The sequence below is a fragment of the Pleurodeles waltl genome, chromosome 12 (genome assembly GCF_031143425.1).
Source record: "Pleurodeles waltl isolate 20211129_DDA chromosome 12, aPleWal1.hap1.20221129, whole genome shotgun sequence".
NCBI lineage: Eukaryota > Metazoa > Chordata > Amphibia > Caudata > Salamandridae > Pleurodeles > Pleurodeles waltl.
The window spans coordinates 43143648-43165209 of NC_090451.1; the positions used below are offsets into that span (position 1 = coordinate 43143648).

Sequence of the window (21562 nt, forward strand, 5' to 3'; positions counted from 1 at the left end):
AGTGACGCTCAACGTGTTAGTGGGGCGCTCGCGTCACCCACCAAGAACGCGCGCCCCTTGACCCAATTCCCACCTGTGCATTACCTGCCTGAGGGGCTCACACTCCGAAATCACCACGAGATTACCTCTTAACGCTCTACAGAACACTTTAAAACATCCGTTGCTAACCTCTTTCATTTAAATGGTCCATTTTCTAGTTATTTTAGGTCTGGCTTGGAGACCGCTTCAACAGTTTATAGCAAAATCATAAATAAAAAATACATAGATACATCCATACCCTAGACAGGCTTTGAGCCATTCCTCTTCATCCATTGGTCTGTTTAGCTGTCATTCAAATTTTGCTTCCGCCCACCACAGCATACAGCACAGGGCAGTGTGTCTGCCCACTTCAGCCATTGTCTATCTTTTAATGTGAGGGACAGTATTTTATCTGTTCATATATGCACATCTGCATAAAAAGAAGTGTACTTCAGTGGGGGCGGAGGAGATACTTTTTTTTTTCTTTCAGTTTGATATTTTTTGTTAAGGTATTCTTGTGTGTTTATTTCTTCACGTTGCAGTAACTGAAATCCTAAAGTACCCTTTTTCTTTGTACAATACTTACTGCGCTCGGGAGACTTGTCCCATAATGCTTTGCAGGGCTTTACTTTTACAAAACATTTTTGCTCATAACTCAGCCTGTGGTGTTCCTAGGACAATGGGACCATCTTCAAAATGTTCAGCATGACACACTTTTTCTGTCTAGGTCATCTCTGGGTCCCCACACTAGGTTAGTGGGGACCCCGAAAATAATAACCCCTCTCACCATTTTGTGTCTTTTTAAGTGCTGTCATGGCTGGAACATTTGTTTTACAGCTGGGAATAGCTTGTGTTTTAAGGGCCTTGTTTGTAATATCATTGTTAGAGGCCTACTACCCCTGAAAACGTGTAATGCACTGTGCCCTCTAGTGGCTAAATATATGGTTACACTGCATTATTTATTGCCATTTTCTTTTGTGTGGTTATGCCTTCTAGGGGCTAAATGAATAGTTACGCGACCATGTTTCTTACAAATGTTATTTTCATTGTGGTGTCCTCTAGGGGCTGTTCTAAGCATTACACTCATATTAACTAGCCCAATAATGCTTCACAGGGCATTACTTTTACAAAACATTTTGCTTATAACTCAGCCGGTGGTGGTCCTAGGACAATGCAACCACCTTCAAAACATTGACTACAATGTGATCTTTCTATCTACAACATCTCTGGGTCGCCACACCATGTTAGTGGGGGCTCCAAAATAATAACACCTGCCACCATTCATTATCTTTTTAAGCTATCTCATGGCTGGAATGCCTGTTTTACAGGGAGGTTGGGGGGGGGGGGGTGGAATTATGTTGTATGGGTCCTGTTTGTAATGTCATTGCAATAGGCCTGCTAGCCTTAAAATGTGTAATGCACTACCTCCTCCAGGGGCTACCTATATGGTTACACTGCATTGCTTTCTCCCATTCGTTTTTCATGTGGTTATGCTCTCTAAGGGCTTACTATGGTTACATGATCATGTTTCTTCCAAATGCTATTTTTAGTGTGGTGTCCTCTTGGGACTGTTCTGAGCATTGAAGTCACAGCACGAAAACCTGCCCCATAATATTTTGCAGGGCATTTCTTTTACAAAACATTTTGCTCATAACTCATCCTGTGATGGTCCTAGGACAACGGGGCCACTTGTAAAACACTCTTTGTCTGCATCATCTCTGGGTTTCCACATTAAGTTAGTGGGGACGCCAAAATGATAACCCTTCCCACCATTCAGTGTCTTTTAAGCTTTCTCATGGCTAGAGCTCTTGTTTTACCGCTGGGAGAAGTTTTGATTTAAAGGCCTTGTTTGTAATGTCATTGCAGTAGGCCCGTCAGCCCTGAAAAAGCCCTCAAGGGGCTAAGTATATAGTTACGCTGCATTACTTTCTCCTGTTTTTTCATGGGGTTATGCCCTCTAGTGGCTACCAATATGCTTACATGACCATGTTTCTTACAAATAATATTTTTGTTAGGGTGTGCTCTAGGAGCGGTTTTGAGCATTACAGTCTAATGCCAAAAGTTTATTTCTGATAAGGGTTTATATAATAATTGTATAGGTTTTAATAATCTCTCCTTATTACAATTATGGCCACGATTCAGGCCAACCTAACATCTTTATTACACTATGACTGTTTGTACTCTCTTGAAAAGTTTAGGTGACCCTTCTAGTTTATTTCTCCTCTGTGGCCGTCTTGTGTTTTTTTTGGGAAATTGTGTTAGTCAGCCAGCAACTTATGTGAAGAAAAGTCCGGTTATGAATTTACAATGCCAATAGCCCTAACTCAAGCAAATGCGAGACATATTGCATTGCAAAAGCTTGTTGAGTTTGTATCCGAGATGCAGTCTGAGCACCCTCCTCATTCAAGAATCTTCTTAGCCCCCATCCTGCATCCCTACAGATCCTGGGTGATGGAGGGCTTCGGTGGCAGACGTCCCAGGGCAACAGTCACTGCACATGTGCGGCTAGCTGCTGCACAAGGGTCTGTATGGCTTCCCCTTTCCCTTCATTGTGACTGTGAACACCTTTGACTTTCAGCAGCGCTGACTTGGCCCTTCACCCTTTTCAGGCTCATAAAGCAAATACTATGGTCACCTGTTACCTAAGCGCCAACAGACAAGTCAGTATTTGTTGTATGCTGCACAAATTGTTTAATATCGAATTTTAACAAGAAGAGGGATCCAGAAAAAGTTTAAAAATAACCAGTTTTGCTATTTGGATTGGTCACTGTAGGAAAGTAGCCTCTTTCTAGCTTGGTTACCTCCACTTTTTGCCTGTTCGTCAGTATGTTTGACTGTGTCTCCTGGGTTCCTGCTAACCAGGACCTCAGTAGTTTTCCTCTAAATTGTACCTTTTTATTCCCACAGTTGGCATACTGGTCCCCCCATGTAAGTCCTTTAGTATATGGTACCTAGATGCCCAGGGAATAGGGTTTCCAGGGTATCCCTATGGGCTGCAGTAGTTATTCTGCCACCCATAGGGAACCCATGCAAATGGTTCTGCAGGCCTGCCATTGCAGCCTACGTGAAACGGGTGCATGCACCTGTTTCCACTACAGGTCACTATAAGTCACCCCTATGGTAGGTCCTCTCAGCCCAGAGGGTAGAGTGCAGGTACCTGTGTGTGAGGGCACCCCTGCACTAGCAGAGGTGCCCCCACACACTACAGTCTATTTTCCTGGACTTTGTGAGTGTGGGGACGCCATTTTACGCATGTACGCGACATAGGTCACTACCTATGTCCAGCTACATAATAGCAACTCCAAACCTGGGCATGTTTGGTATCAAACATGTCGGAATCATACCCCAATACTGTTGCAAGTATTGGAAGTATGATTCCATGCACTCTGGGGGCTCCTTAGAGGACCCCCAGCATTGCTACCAACAGTCTTACAGGGTTTTCCGGGGAGCCCAGCTGCTGCCACCCCTCAGACAGGTTTCTGCCCTCCTGCTGCTTGACCTGATCAAGCCCAGGAAGGCAGAACAAAGGATTTTCTTTGGGAGAGGGAGGTAACACCTTCTCCCTTTGGAAACATGCGTGACTGGCTTGGGAGGGGTAGCCTCCTCAAGCCACTGGTTTGCTTTGAAGGGCACATTTGGTGCCCTCCATGCATAAACCAGTCCACACCGGTTCAGGGACCCCCAGTCCCTGCTCTGGCACAAAACTGGACAATGGAAAGGGGAGTGACCACTCCCCTGTCCATCACCACCCCAGGGCTGGTGCCCAGAGCTCCTCCAGAGGGTCCCTGGGTACTGCCATCTTGTTTCCAAGGTTAGTAGGGAACTCTCGAGTGTCCAGACCAGGCAGGTGACGTCAGTTCCCCCTCCTGATAGGTGCTTACCTGGTTAGGTGACCAATCCCCCTTTCAGGGCTATTTAGGGTCTCTCTCTTGGGTGGATCCTCAGATTCGGCTTGCAAGATTCCAGCAGGACTCCTCTGCAATCTTCACTTCGAATTCTGGCCACCAGAACCGCGATTGGACCCTCCAGGAACCGACAAGCTGCAGATCCACAAGGAAGACTCTTCTGCAACATTGTATCCAGAGTTCCTGCCAACTTTGCAACACTTCCCGTGCTGTGTATCCTCAGAAGACTGCAACTCCTCAGCCTGCACAAGAAGAAGAAGAAATCTCCCTTGGAGTGAAGGAGTCATTCCCAGGCACTTACAAAAAGTGATGACCGGCTGTGTGGATCCCCCCTCCTGCTGAGCTGGGCGGATCCTGCATCACAGGTGGTGGTCCGGAGTAGTCCTCTTGGTCCTCTCTGCCAGCTGTCCAACTTTGGTGGCGGTAAGCCCTTGCCTTCCCACGCAGGAAAGTACCTCCGTGCACTGCATCTCTTTTCAGCTGCCAAGGCTAGTTTGCATCTCCCCCAAGGGATCTTCGGGCGACGTGTAGCTCCAACCCTCCTGCAAAGCACAGCCTCCTGCAGCGTGGGATCCTCTTTTGTAGTGCTGCATGTGCTTCTTCTGCGACTCCTGTATCCCCGTCCTGTGGTACTCCTGTGGGTGCTGCTTCTGCTCCTGTGGACTCTCTGCAAAGCTGAGGGTCCCCTGTGTCTCCCCCTCCTGAGTTGAGTCCTCCCGGGCCTTGCTGGTCCCTGGCAGCACCTCTTTTCCACTAACTGCGAGTTTGCCCTTGCCAAGACTTGTCGGTGGAATTCCTGCACAGACACCCATTTGCAATCTTCCTTCCAGCGTGGGGCTTCATCTGCATCCATCAGAAACTCTTCTCTGGCTCCAGGGCTGGAGTGCTGACCTGTTCTTCATCACCGTCGACCAACCCCTACATCCACAGCTGGGTGTGTAGTAGCCTCTACTCCTCCTGGACTCCACTGTGACTCTTGGACTTGGTCCCCTCTCTTCACAGGTCTTCTTTCTTCAGGAATCCACTGCTGGCTTTCTTGCAGTCTTCTCTGGGTGTCTTCTTTTTCTTCTTTTGGGTGGTTTGGGGACAATCCAGTGTTTTACTCCTGCATTCCTGGTCGCTGGGTGGTACTGTTACTCACCTCTATGGTTTTCTAACACCCCCAGCTCCCCTCTACACATTTTACTTAACTAGGTGAGGGTACCTTGTTCGCATTCCATTTGTTTAGTATATGGTTTGTGCTCCCCCTACGGTCACTATTGGTTATTGCTATTTGTACTATTACCTAACCTTTTCTTTGCCTGTTTCTGATTACTAGTGTATATATTTAGTGTATTACATACCTCCTAAGGGTGGGTTACCGGTCTAGTATTTTGTGGTGATTTGTTCCAAAAATAAAGCACCTATATTTTTGTACAATTGAGTGTTTTCTTTGATGTGTGTAAGTGCTGTGTGACTATAGTGGTATTGCATGAGATTTGCATGCCTCCTAGGTAAGCTTTGCCTGCTCATCTACAGCTACCTCTAGATAGCCTGTCTTCTAGACACTGCCTGCACTAACAGGGGATACCTGGTATAAGGTGTAAGTACCATAGGTACCCACCACACTCCAGGCCAGCTTCCTACAGTCACTGTGGGTTCAAGCGGGCTGAGTTTTAGAACTTCACCTACTTTACTGATGGAACTCTTCAAAGACTACACATGGACTTTCATCAAGGCAGAGCGCCTTGAGCATTGAACATACTTCCTACACTAGTAGATGCAGAATTGTTTCAACCTTGATTAGATCCTGTGGCCGGCTTGGCTCTCTCCTCAAGAGGTATTTGTTTGTTTCAGAAGAAGAGGCTGGAGGAGCCTTTAGCGATTCTTGTTACATTTGTAGAATTATTTGAACCAATTAACTGTTGATGTCTGGACCTGGAGGGTTCGGTCCCATAGTGCCAGCAGTTAGGCTACAGTATATTTCTGCAAACATTTTCAAGAAGAGTTCTGCACACGTGCACAGAAAATTGAGTTCCACCGACCTTTATAGTAAACATTTCTTGCCAACTTGGACACTTGCACCCATGTTCAGCACAGTTTTCAAACAAGTTTAGAGATTTATGGTGAGTGGAGGGGACAGAGAAGAGTGCCTATTTCTGCTTCCAGTGTTTACATTTAAAAGTGCAAATGTCCTAGAGAACTGTTGAATAAAAACTTTCATATACTCAAAATGCAAACAGTTCAGGCCAAAAGGTGTTTGTTGTGCACCAAATATATAATAAACTAAGGAGTTTCAGAGGTCACTGCCGGTGTCCACGCTATGCCCCCCTTGTCGAAAACAAGTTCTTTTGAGTGACGGCTTCATATCCACCTTGAGTGTGCAAAGTGGCAGGGACACAACTCAACCGCTGCTTTTTCTATCAGATGAAGAAGACCAAACCGTGCTTCATTTGTACAAATAACAGTTTCAATAATTCAGGGCCCCAGAGCTTTCTTAGGAGCATAATGTCTATGTGGTTGCTGAATACAGAGGCTACCCGGTCTTCATTCCACCTCAGGCTTCTTTCCTCCATATCCCTATGCTTCCTGGCTCTTTATCTCATGAATACCGAGGCTGCCTGGTCTTAATTCCATCTCATGCATCTTCCTTCCACCTCCTACACTTCCTGTCTCTTTATCTCATGAATACAGAGGTCTGCCCGCTCAAGATTCCACCTCATGCCTCTTTCTTCCATCACCCTATGCTTCCTGTCTCTATATCACACGAACAGTGTCCGCCTAGTCTTCATTACAACTCATGTCTCTTTCTTCCATCCCCCTACGCATCTTGTCTCTTTATCTCATGAATAGAGAGGCTGCCTGGTCTTCATTCCACCTCATGCCTCTTTGTTAGATTACCCTATGCTTTCTGTCTCTTTATCTCATGAATAGAGAGGCTGCCTGGTCTTGCTTCCATCTTATGCTTCTTCCTTCCACCACCCTACACTTCCTGTCTCTTTATCTCATGAATACAGAGGCTGTCCGGTCAAGATTCCACCTCATGCCTCTTTCTTCCATCACCCTATGCTTGCTGTCTCTTTATCACATGAACACAGTGTATGCCTAGTCTTCATTTCAACTCATGCCTCTTTCTTCCATCACCCTATGCTTGCTGTCTATTTATCACACGAACACAGTGTACGCCTAGTCTTCATTGCAACTCATGCCTCTTTCTTCCATCCCCCTATGCATCCTGTCTCTTTATCTCATGAATAGAGAGGCTGCCTGGTCTTCATTCCACCTCATGCCTCTTTGTTAGATTACCCTATGCTTCCTGTCTCTTTATCACACGAACACAGTGTACGCCTAGTCTTCATTGCAACTCATGCCTCTTTCTTCCATTACTCTATGCTTCCTGGCTCTTTGTCTTATGGATACCAAGGCTACCTGGTCTTAATTCCATCTCATGTCTCTTTCTGCCACCACCCTACACTTACTGTCTCATTATCGCATGAATACAGAGGCTGCCCAGTCAAGATTCCATCTCATGCCTGTCTTCTATCACCCTATGCTTCCTGTCTCTTTGGGGTAGAGATACGTAGAGGTGTTGAGAGGTCTAGAGGTAGAGGTGTAGAGGTAGAGAGGTTTGAAGCGGGTAGAGAGGGAGAAGGAGAGGGGTACAGGTAGAGAGAGGTAGATGTATAGGTAGAGGTGTGGACACAGTTTCTGCATAGTCTTCATTCCAACTCATGCCACTTTCTTCCATCACCCTATGCTTCCTGTCTCTTTAGCACATGAACAGTGTCCGCCTAGTCATCATTCCAACTCCTGTCTCTTTCTTCCATCACCCTATGCATCCTGTCTCTTTATCTCATGAATAGTGAGGCTACCTGGTCTTGATTTCATCTCATGCCTCTTCCTTCTACCTCCTACACTTCCTGTCTCTTTATCTCATGAATACTGAGGCTGCCTGGTCTTGATTCCACCTCCTGCCTCTTTCTTACATTACCCTATGCTTCCTGTCTCTTTATTTCATGAACACTGAGGCTGCCTGGACTTTCTTCCACCTCCTACACTTCCTGTCTCTTGATCTCATGAATACAGAAGCTGCCCAGTCAAGATTCCATCTCATGCCTGTCTTCCATCACCCTTTGCTTCTGGTCTCTTTATCACATGAACAGTGTCTGCCTAGCCTTCATTCCAACTCATGTCTCTTTCTTCCATCACCCTATGCATCCTGTCTCTTTATTTTATGAATAGAGAGGCTGCCTGGTCTTGTTTCCACCTCAAGCCTCTTTCTTCCACCTCCTACACTTCCTGTCCCTTTATCTCATGAATACAGAAGCTGCCTGGTCAAGATTCCATCTCATGCCTGTCTTCCATCACCCTAGGCTTCCTGTCTCTTTATCACACGAACACAGATGCTGCCTGGTCTTGACTGAACCTCTTCCACTTCATGCCTGTTTCTTCCAGCACCTACACTTCCCGTTCTGTATTTCCCCTTTTCTGTTCTGTTCTCTCTGTGGAAATCAGGTGATGAAATGTAAGTCCTTGTCCCCCAAACCTCTGGCACACATGAAGGCCTGGTGTCAAATGCTTAAAAAGCAAAATACTCTGCCTTCTCGGCTTCATTCTAAAACATTTGAAAGCGGCATATTTTGCATTTTGTGACACATGCATAGAATAGAATCTCAACAAGCTGCTTCAATGGCAGGAATAGCAACAGGTTGGAGCTTTAGTGAGTATTATTCCTAGGCACTTCAGCTAGACCTGGAGTCTTGGATAACATGCCTGCCTCGCCTCCTCTTGTCGCCTGGCACAACTTACCTCCATTGTACCTTGATTTTTGTTTACAGTCGCTCTGCGCTTCCCAATTATGTAGTCACGCAGGCATGATTAATTTAAGAAACTGGATAAATACCCATCTGTGGCAGATGCCAGCCATGTTGGTGTCAGCAAGTTATCTCTGCATTCCATCCAAATTGTGTGAATTGATGAAGTGTGGGGTTTGGAGGGGAATGTAACGAGCACTTGCACGATGTGAAATACACCCTTGAGTTAAATTTGCTGCAAATCAAAGGTTGCATCACAAGATGCGCCAATGTGCACCTTCTGGGAGGCACGGTCTAACTCAAAGCTGTTCATAGACTCTGTTAAATGATAGTTCCTTCAAATGTCTCCCTTTGGAGCTGCTCACTTGGCGCTATCTGGCGATACACAAACGCCTGTGACAATAACAGCCTAGCAGTCAATATTACGTTGTCGTCATTACAGGTTTATAAACCCATAAATAACAAAATTTGACACAATTAGGACGTGTGAATCTTAACTATGTGATAGTTTTCAAAAAGTAGGGTTAGAGATGATCTCAGTGTAACTTGTCTCTCTCGGTGAGAAGGTTTGCCGGAACCATAAATATGCAATCGTATCTGGAGACCTTCAAGCATTTACAACATGTGCAGAGAGACACTGGTGCAAATAACTTTCATGGAGTTTTGAGAGTTTTTGCATCTGATGGACACATACGTACTGAATACCAGCCTCAACATGTGTGCGCTGAAGTTTGCACCAGTTTTGTGCATTAATACTTTTTGCACAACGTTGTGCACGAGGAGATACCACCAGTTAAAAATTGGGAGTAAATTCCAGGGCAAAACGTTAACATCCGCTTGGAGAGGGAGAAAAGCAGAAAATTGAGAGACTTTCTGGCCAGAACCACACCCCTTGTAGGAACAAACTCATCAAGATGTACCTTGGGCTAATGAGAGTGTAGTGTGGAAATGAACTAGGAAATTTGGGCCCAACCAAGACTAGAAGGAGGTCAGGACGAAGAGGTTAAAGGGTGTAGCTTCAGCAGACGGGGAGTTTCTTATTTCCTAGAGGTCATTGGTGAGAACCTGGATCCACTGAGGGAATGGTCGCCCTCTGCTGGCCATCAACTGCTCTTCAGTCCTTTCTAAAAGCCGCCACCCACTGAGGGCGCTCCAGTTGGCAGCTTCAGCAGGGAACTTTGTAAGAATGAACTTCTTGAATGTATATGGGTGCTGGTCTAAGGCAATCCTTCTAGCTACACTTCACACAACTATTATTGGAGAGTTGGCGTAACGGCTGGCGAGATAGCTGCGTCATCCAGTACGTCCCCACCTAGTTCACTTTTTGGAATAAATAATGAATGTCTCCCCCTGTGGTTTGTGCAGGTCGGTGTGCGAGGTGCAGTGGGAGGCCGAGTTCTTCAGTCTCCAGGACAGTAACAACAAGCTGGTGGCAGCCTTGCAAGAAGCCAACTCCAACGTGGAACAGTGGAAGAAGCAGCTCGCAGCCTACCAGGAGGAGACGGAGAGGTTGCGCCAGCGGGTAGGTAGCGGGACTGGCACTGCCACTTGCATTCTGGGAAAAGGCATCTTAAAACAACTGAGAGCTAGGAGAAGGTCCTGATTTGGAGTTTGGTGGACATTCAACATCCTCCAATTCTAGAGAAGCTCTATATGTAGAGGGGTCTGTTCTTAAAGCCACCTTGGAGTGCGTAAAGTGGTACTCATGTACAATTCTTTTACATACTTTACATGCTTTTGTGAATCTGCTACCTGCAGTAGGTTTATCAGCGGGTAGTGTTAAGCATTTGTTGTACACACACAGGCAAAACGTGAGAACACACACTAAAAGACTTAACTCCAGGCCTAAAGGTTTTTATATAGAAAAATAACTTTTCTTTAATTTTAAAACCACAAGATTTAAATTTTAGGTAAGTACATAAATTGTAAGGTTCTTCACACAGGTAAGTATAGAACTTTGATTTAAAACATTAGTACACACAGTTTTGGTTAAAATGGCAATAAGCTATTTTAAAAGTGGAGACTGCAAAAATCATCCGTTCCTGTGGGAGGGAAGTGTTGGTTAGTTTTTCAGGTAAGTAAAGCACTTACACAGTCAGTCTCCTGGGTATAGGCAGCCCACCGTTGGGGGTTCAAGGCAACCCCAAAGCCACTGCATCAGCAACACAGGGCCGGTCAGGTGCAGAGGTCAAAGGTGGGTCCAAAACACATAGGCGCCTATGGAGAACAGGGGTGCTCCGGTTCCAGTCTGCTACCAGGTAAGTACCTGTGTCCTCGGGGAGCAGACCAGGGGGGGTTTGTAGAGCACTGGGGGCGACGCACACAAAATGCACCCTCAGCGGCACAGGGGCGGTAGGAAAAGTAGTTGTCTGGTTTTGTATTGAAAATAATGGAGGGACCCAGGTGTCACTGGCGATGCAGGCAGGGCACAGGGGGGCTTCTTGGGCCAGCCACCGACTGGGCTAGCATGAGGGCCGCCTGCTGGTCACTCCTGCACTGGTAGGTGGTTCCTCTCGGTCCTGGGGGCTGCAGGTGCAGTGCTTGGTCCAAGTGTCGGGTTCCTTTGTTACCAGGCAGTCGCGGTCAGGGGGATCCTCTGGATCCTCTCTGCAGGCGTCGCTGTGGGGGTGCAGGGAGGTCGACTCAGGGTGTCCATGTCGTTAGAGTCGCCTGGGAGTCCTCTCTGCAGTGTTGGTTTCTCCAAACTCGAGCCGGGGGCGTTGGTTGCAGAGTGTGAAGACTCGCGCTTCTGGCGGGAAGTTGGAGTCTCTTCAAAGTTGCTTGTTTTGTTGCTGTTTCTGGACAGAGCCGCTGTCCTCAGGAGGTTCTTGGTCCTTTAGGTGCAGGTCAGTCCTCTGAGTCCTCAGAGGTCGCTGGTCCCGCTGGATGCGTCGCTGTGCAGGTTCTTGGAGTCTGGAGACAGGCCGGTAGGGCTGGGGCCAAGTCAGTTGTTGTCTCCGTCGACTCTGCAGGGCTTTCAGGTCAGCAGTCCTTCTTCTTTCTTCAGGTTGCAGGAATCTGATTTCCTGGGTTCAGGGTTGCTGCTAAAATACTCAATTTAGGGGGGTGTTTAGGTCTGGGGGGCAGTAGCCAATGGCTACTGTCCTGGAGGGTGACTACACCCTCTTTGTGCCTCCTCCCTGAGGGGTGGGGGGTACATACTTATTCCTATTGGGGGGATCCTCCCAAACCAAGATGGAAGATTTCTTAAGGCAGGGTTCACCTCAACTGGTGGATGACTCCTCCTTGTTTTTCTCATTATCTCCTCCGGACTTGCCGCCAAAAGTGGGTGCTGTGTCCAGAGGGGTGGGCATCTCCGCTAGCTGGGATGCCCTGGGGCGCTGTAACAACAGGCATGAGCCTTTGAGGCTCACCGCCAGGTGTTACAGTTCCTGCAGGGGGAGGTAAGAAGAACCTCCACCCAGTGCAGGCTTTGTTCATGGCCACAGAGTGACAAAGTCACTCATCCCATGTGGCCAGAAACCTGTCTGGATGTGGCAGGCTGGCAGGAACTGGTCAGCCTAACACTGGTGTTTGGACTGGTATACAGGGAGCATCTTTAAGATGCCCGCTATGTGCATTTGTCAATAAATCCCACACTGATATCAGTGTGGATTTATTGTTCTGAGAAGTTTGAAACCAAACTTCCCAGGTTTCAGTGTAGCCATTATGTAACTGTGGAGTTTGTGTACGACAAACTCCCAGACCATATAGTCTTTATGGTTACCCTGCACTTACAATGTCTAAGGTTTGGCTTAGACACTGTATGGCCATAGTGCTCATGCACATATGCCCTCACCTGTGGTATAGTGCACCCTGCCTTAGGGCTGTAAAGCCTGCTAGAGGGGTGACTTACCTATGCCACAGGCAGTGGGTTGAGGGCATGGCACTCTGAGGGGAGTGCCATGTCGACTTAGTCTTTTTCTCCCCACCAACACACACAAGCTGTGAGGCAGTGGGGGCATGTGCTGAGTGAGGGGTCCCCAGGGTGGCATAAGACATGCTGCATCCCTTAGAGACCTTTCCTGGCAACAGGGCCATTGGTACCAGGGGTACCAGTTACAAGGGACTTATCTGTGTGCCAGGGCTGTGCCAATTGTGGGAACAAAGGTACAGGTCATGGAAAGAACACTGGTGCTGGGGCCTGGTTAGCTGGATCCCAGCACACTTTCAATCATAACAAGCATCAGCAAAAGCCAAAATGTTAATGGGTAACCATGCCAAGGAGGCATTTCCCTACACTATCCCCATGGAAAAGGATGAGATTTTCCACCGACGTCTACTTGTTTATAGTTTTCTCCCAAAATTGCAGGATTTTAAGTTACCACCGACCTCTGAACCAGACCGTTCATCCGATCTTACTGTCTTTCACACTACTGTTCGGTCGTGTCACGCCCTGTGCCAGTCTCTAGGTTGATCTCCATGCCATGAATGGAGGCGCACACCTTGCTGCAGAAGGGACAGCAGAGCCTCTGATGCCAGGCACGCCATCAGTCTTACAGAAACTCACTCCCAGCTTCTGACATGATCAGAGCATCCTCCAAAGAGCCAGGTCTGGTTACTACCCGATGTTGTGTCCTCAGATGTTAGGGACTGTAGATGTAAGTATCCTGCAGTCTCTGTAGCTGCAGCATTATGAGTTTTTTTCTTGTTCTGAACCCTTGATGTTGTGCCCTTCCTAAAAAGAGCATATATGTGTCGACCACTGCGGCTCCATTAAAAGCACCAGTGGCCATGTTGGTTCTTCCATGCAGTAGTTGGCAGTCTGGTGTTCATTGGCTGCCACATGTTCTGCATCTGTTGATATGCCAAGGTGCTGGTTGAAGAATTCCCCTAGCTTTTTAAGTCTGGAGGGTTTTTGCTGGTCGTTTAAATCTGAAACTCACTGCTGGAGAAAGGTTTGACTCAAGTTGAGCTAGGAATGGAGAGATTTCCCAGCATGGCTGCCTCTGAAAGGTATGCCTGCTGCCCCAGATTCAGCTGCTGTCCTTGGCAGAGCCTGAGAGTCTTTCAAAGACTCCCCACTATCGCGACACCTCTAAGTGTGCCCCTAGGCTAGTCACCCCCAAGGCCTCCACGTCCACGCCAGCATGCGAAAGTGGCTGCTGAACAGTCTGGGGCTAAAAGTTGTGCCATCAGTGTAAGAAGGCGGGAATACGTGATGGATAAACCCATATTAACAAAAATAAAATACATTTTACTTGGGATATTTTTTTTTTATATTTTCCATTTGTAATCTCTTCAGCCTTTCTTGTGCCCACTGCCGCTTCACCGACTTGAGTGCCTCTGAATTGTTGACATTACTTTACAGACTGGCTATTCGGGCTCCATTAAAGCTCAGCGGTGAGCGCAAAGTGGCATGAACCTAATTCGAGTTGCGTTTTCGTGCGTCTGCACCACTGAGTCCGAATGGCTCCCGCTAACCTATCGCTTGGCGGATATCCTGTGCTCACCCTCTCCCGACTGTTCCTTGAGAGCATCCGGGCTCCTGCAGATGTAGGTCAGCCTGTGCCGGAGCGCCTTGACGCCACAGGCAGGGAGTCGGGTATTCCTGGTGGGAAGTGGGGTTTGCGTCCACGAGAAGTGGTGCACGTCGTTGAGAGAGAGAGATGTCCCTCCATGAGACGCCTGTTGGGTTTCATTCAAAGCCGACAAGCTGTCGCGCAGCCTGTCATACAAGCTGTCACACCGTGCACTCAGTTGTTCTTAAAGATTGACTTTCATTTAATTTTCTAACCAGGAAATTAGCATCGCATACAGAAGAATTCAAAACATCTGAATAGTTTCAAATGGGGATTATGGGGGTGGGGGGCATGAAACAAGCATGCTGTGGTCCCGCTCAAGCTGTCCGAATGCCTCCAACCCCCCCCCCCCCCCCCATGGCCATCCATACGACCTACCGTTCCAATTCCACGTTTAAACCCACATTTTGTGAGATGGTAGATATATCTCGCGGCGCATTGTGGGCTCCGAGACAATGTATTAATGAACTTTACAGACTCCTTCTGTTGTGAATGCCCAAACCCTTCAGCTGTGTCAGCGTGGTACCTCTAAGCGCCAGCTGTTTACTGGTGGAATGATGCACACTGTGTCCGGCTAGCATCGCCACAAGCTGCAAAACCTTTGTTACAGGTAAGTCACTTTTTCCCATTTGTAACATGAATCTGTTATAGATTCACACGATAGGCATGATCTTACTTGCCGTGTTCTTTCGCCAGTCACTTTTCTTTTACATGACTGGGTCCCAGGTCAATTTCCCCTCTCCCCCCGGATCCCGCCTTCTTCTAGTTGTGGCTAAAAAAGTCAATAAATGGGAGAGACCAAATAAAGCAATCTGTTTAATGACAGCGGCATCTTGTACCCAGGTACCGGCTGCGTAGTAGTGGCAAGCCACACTGTAAACGCCACACAACACCTGAGCATCCTTCATCCCGACGCACCGGCTTGTAGATCTGTTTAACGGCTTCCCAAACATTGACCCGGATTGCGAGTCTGGTCCAGAGGGGCTTACCTGTGGCACTCAGTACCCCAGCAACACATTCTCCTGGCCGGTATCCGGGACAGTGACGCAGCACGTGCGCCTCCCTTAAGCAGTGGCACGCCAGCCCCCCCTCTCGCTCTACTTAGGATGTAAAGCCTGACCCTGGGAAGATGCGTCCTCGGCGACGAGCCACAGTGGCGCACGGCTTGCGCCACCCACTCCCACATGCCTCCAATCCGTCTTACGAAGGACGCAGACCATCATTCAACGCTGTGCGTTTTTTGTTCAAGAGAAAATGCGAATATTGTTTGTGTGCAACTCAAGGTCGCTATGTGATGAGAGAACACAGGGATCTGGGAGAGAACATGTAAATACAGTGACATTGAAATAAGGAACGAGCTCAATCTGGCGTGGTCTTTACCCAAATTATTCCGTTTTAACATTAATAAAATATATGTTTTTAAATGGGAAAATGTTATAACAAAAACAGTGATGAACATGGAAGGTTGAATCAGCGTTTTTGCCTTACAAAGTGTTGAAGTAATGGTTGCTGCGCGCCAGGGTCCCTCTCTGGGGAGGCTTTCTGTGCTCATAATGCCTTCAGCTTCTTGTCGAAATCTTTCCTCTGTCCCTGATAGAAGGTGTGGCAGAGAATCGCCCTCCTCGCTTTCCATGACATTGACAACCATCTCCTCTGTGAATAAATCCTGCTCCGTGCACCCTGGAACAAATGGGGGAGTTACCGGTACTTTTACACACTCAGTCAACTACTACTCCCTCCTTCTGCAGGTGGAAGCCATGGCTATGAAAGTGTCTGTCGGGCTGTTCAGACACTCTTCATGGTCGGGTCAAGCAGCCAGGCGCTGCACATGCGCGAAATGCACAGGTGTCTGGCTATCTGAGCCACAATTTGCTGGGCTGAAGATTTCACAGCCCGTGGGCATGACCCCTCCTCCCTGCAAAGTCTTCTGTGAACCTAGCCCTCATGACTTGGGAGAGCGTCACTGATAGCCTTGGACCTGAGAGCTTCAGTTACCAGCCCTGAAGTGCCCATGGCCGACAGTCCATCAATGACGTTTGTTACATAGTGGGGTGGGGCCAGCACTTTCACTGAACCAATCCCACTCTCTGACGAGTAAGGGACTGTCACCTTCTCTTATTAGCGGACTGATGACAAGATCGGCCAATGAGAGTAGACCACAGTCCCAGTCCTCAAGGAACCCCCAAGACTTCCCACCTGCCACCCGAGATCACTGCTGCAGCGCGCTAAGTTGTGTTTTCAGTGGGCGTGGGATGAAGCACTCAAATGTTTGTGATTAGCCACTAAGTTACAGCTGGTCAGCACATCTGCAAAATTAACTCCCCTAACACAGCCATGGGAACACCCATTTCCACCTTCCCGTCTATGGCTCGAAAATCCACCTACTTGTAACTGCAGTCGGCCGTAAATCTCGATTCAGTGGCATAAACCACGATTTCCAATTGCTGATACTTGAGTGTGACATATATCAAATCAAATCATTAACATTTATAAAGCGCGCTACTCACCCGTGCGGGTCTCAAGGCGCTAGGGGAAAGAGGGGGTTACTGCTGCTCGAAAAGCCAGGTTTTTAGGAGTCTCCGGAAAGCGGAGTGATCCTGGGTGGTCCTGAGGCTGGTGGGGAGGGAGTTCCAGGTCTTGGCCGCCAGGAACGAAACCTTGCGCAAATTGGCTTCTACTTGTGTAAGTGGTGGAAAGGAGACACAGATCTGCAAACATATCCATCTCGGGGGGGGGGCAGTAAGATCTGAGGCAGATCTGGTGACAAATGTTGCGATCGCCTGGGCAGTAGCCCACTGGATAGGAGGGCTCCTGTCTAAATGCAGGTAATTCGACTCTGCACCCCAAGCGGCTAGGCAGGCTTCTAGACCTAGTGCATAGGGAAGGGACTTCCACTTTCACTTATGGTGGGGGTCCTGCCAGGGCCCCCTCCCTGCTCTACTTGTCATTAACAGCCTTCCAAATAAGATGTATATTTCTGGTAAAATTTCAATATAGCAAAGTAGTAAAATAGGCAGAGAAATCACACGATACAGAAGTGCATCATGGGATGAATGAAATATGTAAATGCAGTGGCGGTGGTGGCAATTGTCAATGGGGAATTGGGGGGACAAGGGGGCGGAGGAACTAACATTAAAAAAAAACAAAAAAAATACTTGCCTTTTCCACCGACTCCTGCCGCCTCGCTCGTCGCTGCTCTTCTTTTGGTGGCCTAGCATTCACTGGCACACCAGCAGAGGCCCCCCAGCAATCCTGGTGCTGCTTTCATGCTAAACCTATCACAAAAGCAGTGTCAGGATTGGTCTGAGTGACTCGGACTGCTGGTCAGACACAACCCTGGGATCTGTGCAGTTTCTTCAGCCCAGCTGTAGAAACCTAAGTGCACATGTGTGTTTGGCCGGTGTAAGACAGCCGACCAAACAGACATGCGCACTTAGGTTCACTCTCTCCTCATCCCACCTCCCGTGGCCCAGCCCCGCCCCTCCCTGCACTGCTGGCTGAGCCAGAAGATGAAAAATAAAACAATAAAAAGCTATTGTTTTATTTTTCATCTCCTGGCTCTTAGCCGGTGGGGGACACCTCTCCGCCCCTGCGGAGGAGCCACCCCGTGTAAATGAGAATGTCAGTCTCAGGTTATGTATCCCAGATTTATCCTCTGCATATCTATTAATGATAGCCATGTTCCTCTCACCCTCTTTTGTTCACTTTACCAGGTTTCTGAATTGGAAGCGCAGGGTTCGCAGGAAGGCGCGTCGAATGGCGCAGAGGAGACGGGGCGCAATGTGGAAGAACTGGAGGCGCTGCTAAAAGCCAAAGAGCAGGTAAGGAAAAGCCTGGGGACAGAATTCTAAGGGGAGGCTCTGTGGGGCTTGAGGAGAAGGCAGAGAGCGCTGGAGAAGGCAAAAGGTGGAGTAAGAAGACAGGGAGAGTTTAATCATGTTGGAGCAAACAGGAGGGCTGAGAGTGTCTTCAGCACAGGGTGTTGCACACTTAATTGGATTTCTAGGTGGGTCACTGTCAGCCATATTGAAATGGGCATAAGCAAGACTGGCTTAGATGCGAATATTCAGGTGAGGGCATCGCGCCCATCAATGGAGGTCTAGGCAGGCCACTCTGTCGGACATATTGGAATGGACATGCGAAGGTGCATTGGCCGGAATGAAGCTTCCAGGACAGGCTACCATAGTCTTCATTGGATCTGTAGGGAGGACACTTTGTCGGCCACATTGAAATGGGCATAATCAAGGAAAGGCTGTGTGTGCCTGGATGAGGCATTCGAAACAGATCATTGTGCTCTTCATAGGAACTTTAGGGTGCAAGGTATAAGGGTGCACCTTATGTTTGGGTTTTGCTGTTCTGGATTAGCTAAGAGCTGAAAAGTGAAAAATAATTTGTGTGAAAGTGTCAGGATTCTTCTGTAACATGGCAATTATCCCTCTATTTGCTCTAATAATCATTCTGAAACGATTTAGACAGCTCTCGAATACTTTTTAATATCACTTCTTTATGGGTTTGATGTTTAAGATTTGTTTCAGAAGTGAAAAAATATCTGATTTCATCGCCTTACCATTATTTTTACTGGCTTGGACTTACAAATACAGGACAGTCCAGTATGGAAATATGGCTAGGTGGCGACCATGCTATGGAGATTGTGGTCACCCATATCGAAGGGATGCTGTGCTGGCTGGAATGTGGCATTCATTACAGATTATCACACTCCATTGGAGCTGTATGGCGGTTGCTCTGTCGGCCATGTTGGTATGGGCGTATGCAAGGGAGACTGTGCTGGCTGGAATGTGGCATTCAGGACAGATGATCACACTCCTCATTGGAGCTCTGTGGCGGTCGCTCTGTCAGCCATGTTGGAGTGGGCGTATGCATGGGAGACTGCGCTGGCTGGAATGTGGCATTCAGGACAGATGATATCACACTTCATAGGAGCTCTGTGGCGGTCGCTCTGTCAGCTATGTTGGAGTGGGCGTATGCATGTTGAGACTGCACTGGCTGGCACGTGGCATGAATGGCAGCTTATCACACTCTTCATTTGAGCTCTATGGCGATGGCTCTGTCGGCCATGTTGGTATGGGCGTATGCATGGGAGACTGCGCTGGCTGGCATGTGGCATGAATGGCAGCTTAAGACACCCTTCATTTGAGCTCTATGGTGGTCACTCTGTCGGCCATGTTGGTATGGGCGTATGCAAGGGAGACTGCGCTGGCTGGCATGTGGCATGAATGGCAGCTTATCACACTCTTCAGTGGAGCTCTGGTGAGGTCCCTATCACACCCAAATTGGAATTGGGCATGTGCAAGGGAAGACTGTGCTCGCTGAGATGAGGCATTCAGGACAATTAGGACAGGTCCCTCCAACGGCCATATTAAAATGGACATATTCAAGAGAGCCTAGATGGGCTGGGATGGGCCATTTAGGACAGATTATAGTTATCACACTCAGTGGAGATCTAGGTTGCTCTGTCGGCCATGTTGAAATGGGCGTAAGTGAGGCGGCGGGGCTGTTCTGGCTGTGATTTGGGCAGGCCGGCGGCAACCATTCTGCATCAGAATGATCAAAGTACCCGGATAAAAGACAGGAGTTTGCGGGGTAAGGCGAGAGCTGACAAGGAATATTTAAAATATTTTGATTATGCCTTTGCATGGGACCTACATGGTGAGGACTTGAAACCTTCCCTCGTATTTCTTGGCGGAATTAGAACACATCTGCTTCTTCAAGCGCCTATAAATAGTCCTAGAAGATGAGTTCAGGGCCACCAGGGACCAAAGACAAAGTGACTTCTCCGGCACACTTTAGGAAGCCCTACATGTACCAGGAGGTCTGAAGCAGGACTGTGGACAGGGACCCTCGCGACCTACCCCTCCATTCTAAGCGCTTGTTCTGAAGGCGAGGCGCATAGCTTCATTAAACACTGAGGCTCACAACATAACATCTGTAGTTATAAAGTGCATGTGCGCTCTTTGGGGAATCTTGGCGCTGAGTAACGGGTGCGTACAGTATGTAGGTTTTACAATCTCCCCATCCCATCCCTTGCTGTCTCGCCGCCAACTGATCTGTAGATGTGGTGTTGTTAAATTAATATTTGTTGGTACCCATGATGCGTTATTCTGCGTTTGCTGTCCTCTTACTTAGGAAATTCACTCATTGAGGAGTCAGAAACCGGACGCAGAAGACCTGGAGAGTGAGCGAGACGGCACCCGGGAGAAGCTTCAGGTACTGCACAGCTCCATCACTCTGTTTTTATGTTTCTAGCTCTCCGAGGGGACCCGAGAGGCATGTAGCACTTTATAACATTTATAAGTAAATAGGGGGGCTCCAGCAGGCAGGGGAAGGGACATCCTGCTCACTGTGGACAGGAGAGACTCCGCAGCAGACTGGGGACGAGAGACCCCTAGATGCAAACTGAGACATTAGTTTCTAAAACCATCCTCAACAACCTGCTCCAAGCAGACCCTCCGTTGTCCACAACAACCATCCTCACAACTCACGGACTCCAAGCGCAACCCCTCTATCCTCCATACTGTCCATCTGAGACACTCTTCAAGAAGTGCCTTGGACTAGCAGACCCTGCCACCTACACACCAATCTCCAATGGTCCAATCCTAGAAAAATGGGCTCAGAGCGCTGCCTTCACTCGGCATGGAGTTTCCTGGATCTGAGGTGACCTGACGACGACTGCTGATGTGAGCGGAGTAGCAGCTTTAATATTCCTGTATCTGCCCGGCATCTTTGGCACTCAGCAGCTAACTTGGCCTTCAAGGCAACATCCTAGACTGGATCTGGTCCTACATATGCAGCGTTGGGCTGGGGCAGAAAATAAGCCCAGGCATCAGAAAAAAGTGTCCCACATGAGCGAATCAGCTAAAAGGAAGTTGCCCACATTTGTATATAGGCCACTTTTGAACTTGTAAAGACTTTGCTGTTTTTGTTTTGAAAAGTATGGGAGACTGCGTACATTTGTGCACGCTGCAGACAATGTTTGTGGTAATATCAGAGAAAGCAACAGTAAAAACCATCCCACCTGACCGTAAAGCATGCCCAGGAAAAAAGCAGATCTACCCTGCCTTCTAAGGCAGGATGAGCATGATCTCATTGTAGGTCCCCTTTCATCACAGAGTCTGCGTACCCCAAGGTTTCACCAGCTCATCACAATCTCTGCCTCAACTCACTAATGGGTTGCATGAAGCTTTCCAACAGAACTTGACAGAACTATGTTGACAACTCACAGATCATTCTGAACCACGGGCTCTGAACCACTGACCAATGGATGCTGAGTAACAACTTTTAAAAAAATGTGGCAAATGAGATTGGC

General features: G+C 48.0%; 1 protein-coding gene across 1 annotated transcript in view; it reads left to right on the forward strand.

Moving 5' to 3' along the window:
- HOMER3 (homer scaffold protein 3) overlaps positions 1-21562 on the forward strand; it is a 238895-nt gene that overhangs the window by 194940 nt on the left and 22393 nt on the right. Inside the window, exons 6-8 of the mRNA XM_069216372.1 lie at positions 10082-10238; positions 17952-18059; positions 20383-20463. Coding sequence (XP_069072473.1) covers positions 10082-10238; positions 17952-18059; positions 20383-20463 — 346 coding nt within the window. The remainder of the gene's footprint in view (positions 1-10081; positions 10239-17951; positions 18060-20382; positions 20464-21562) is intronic.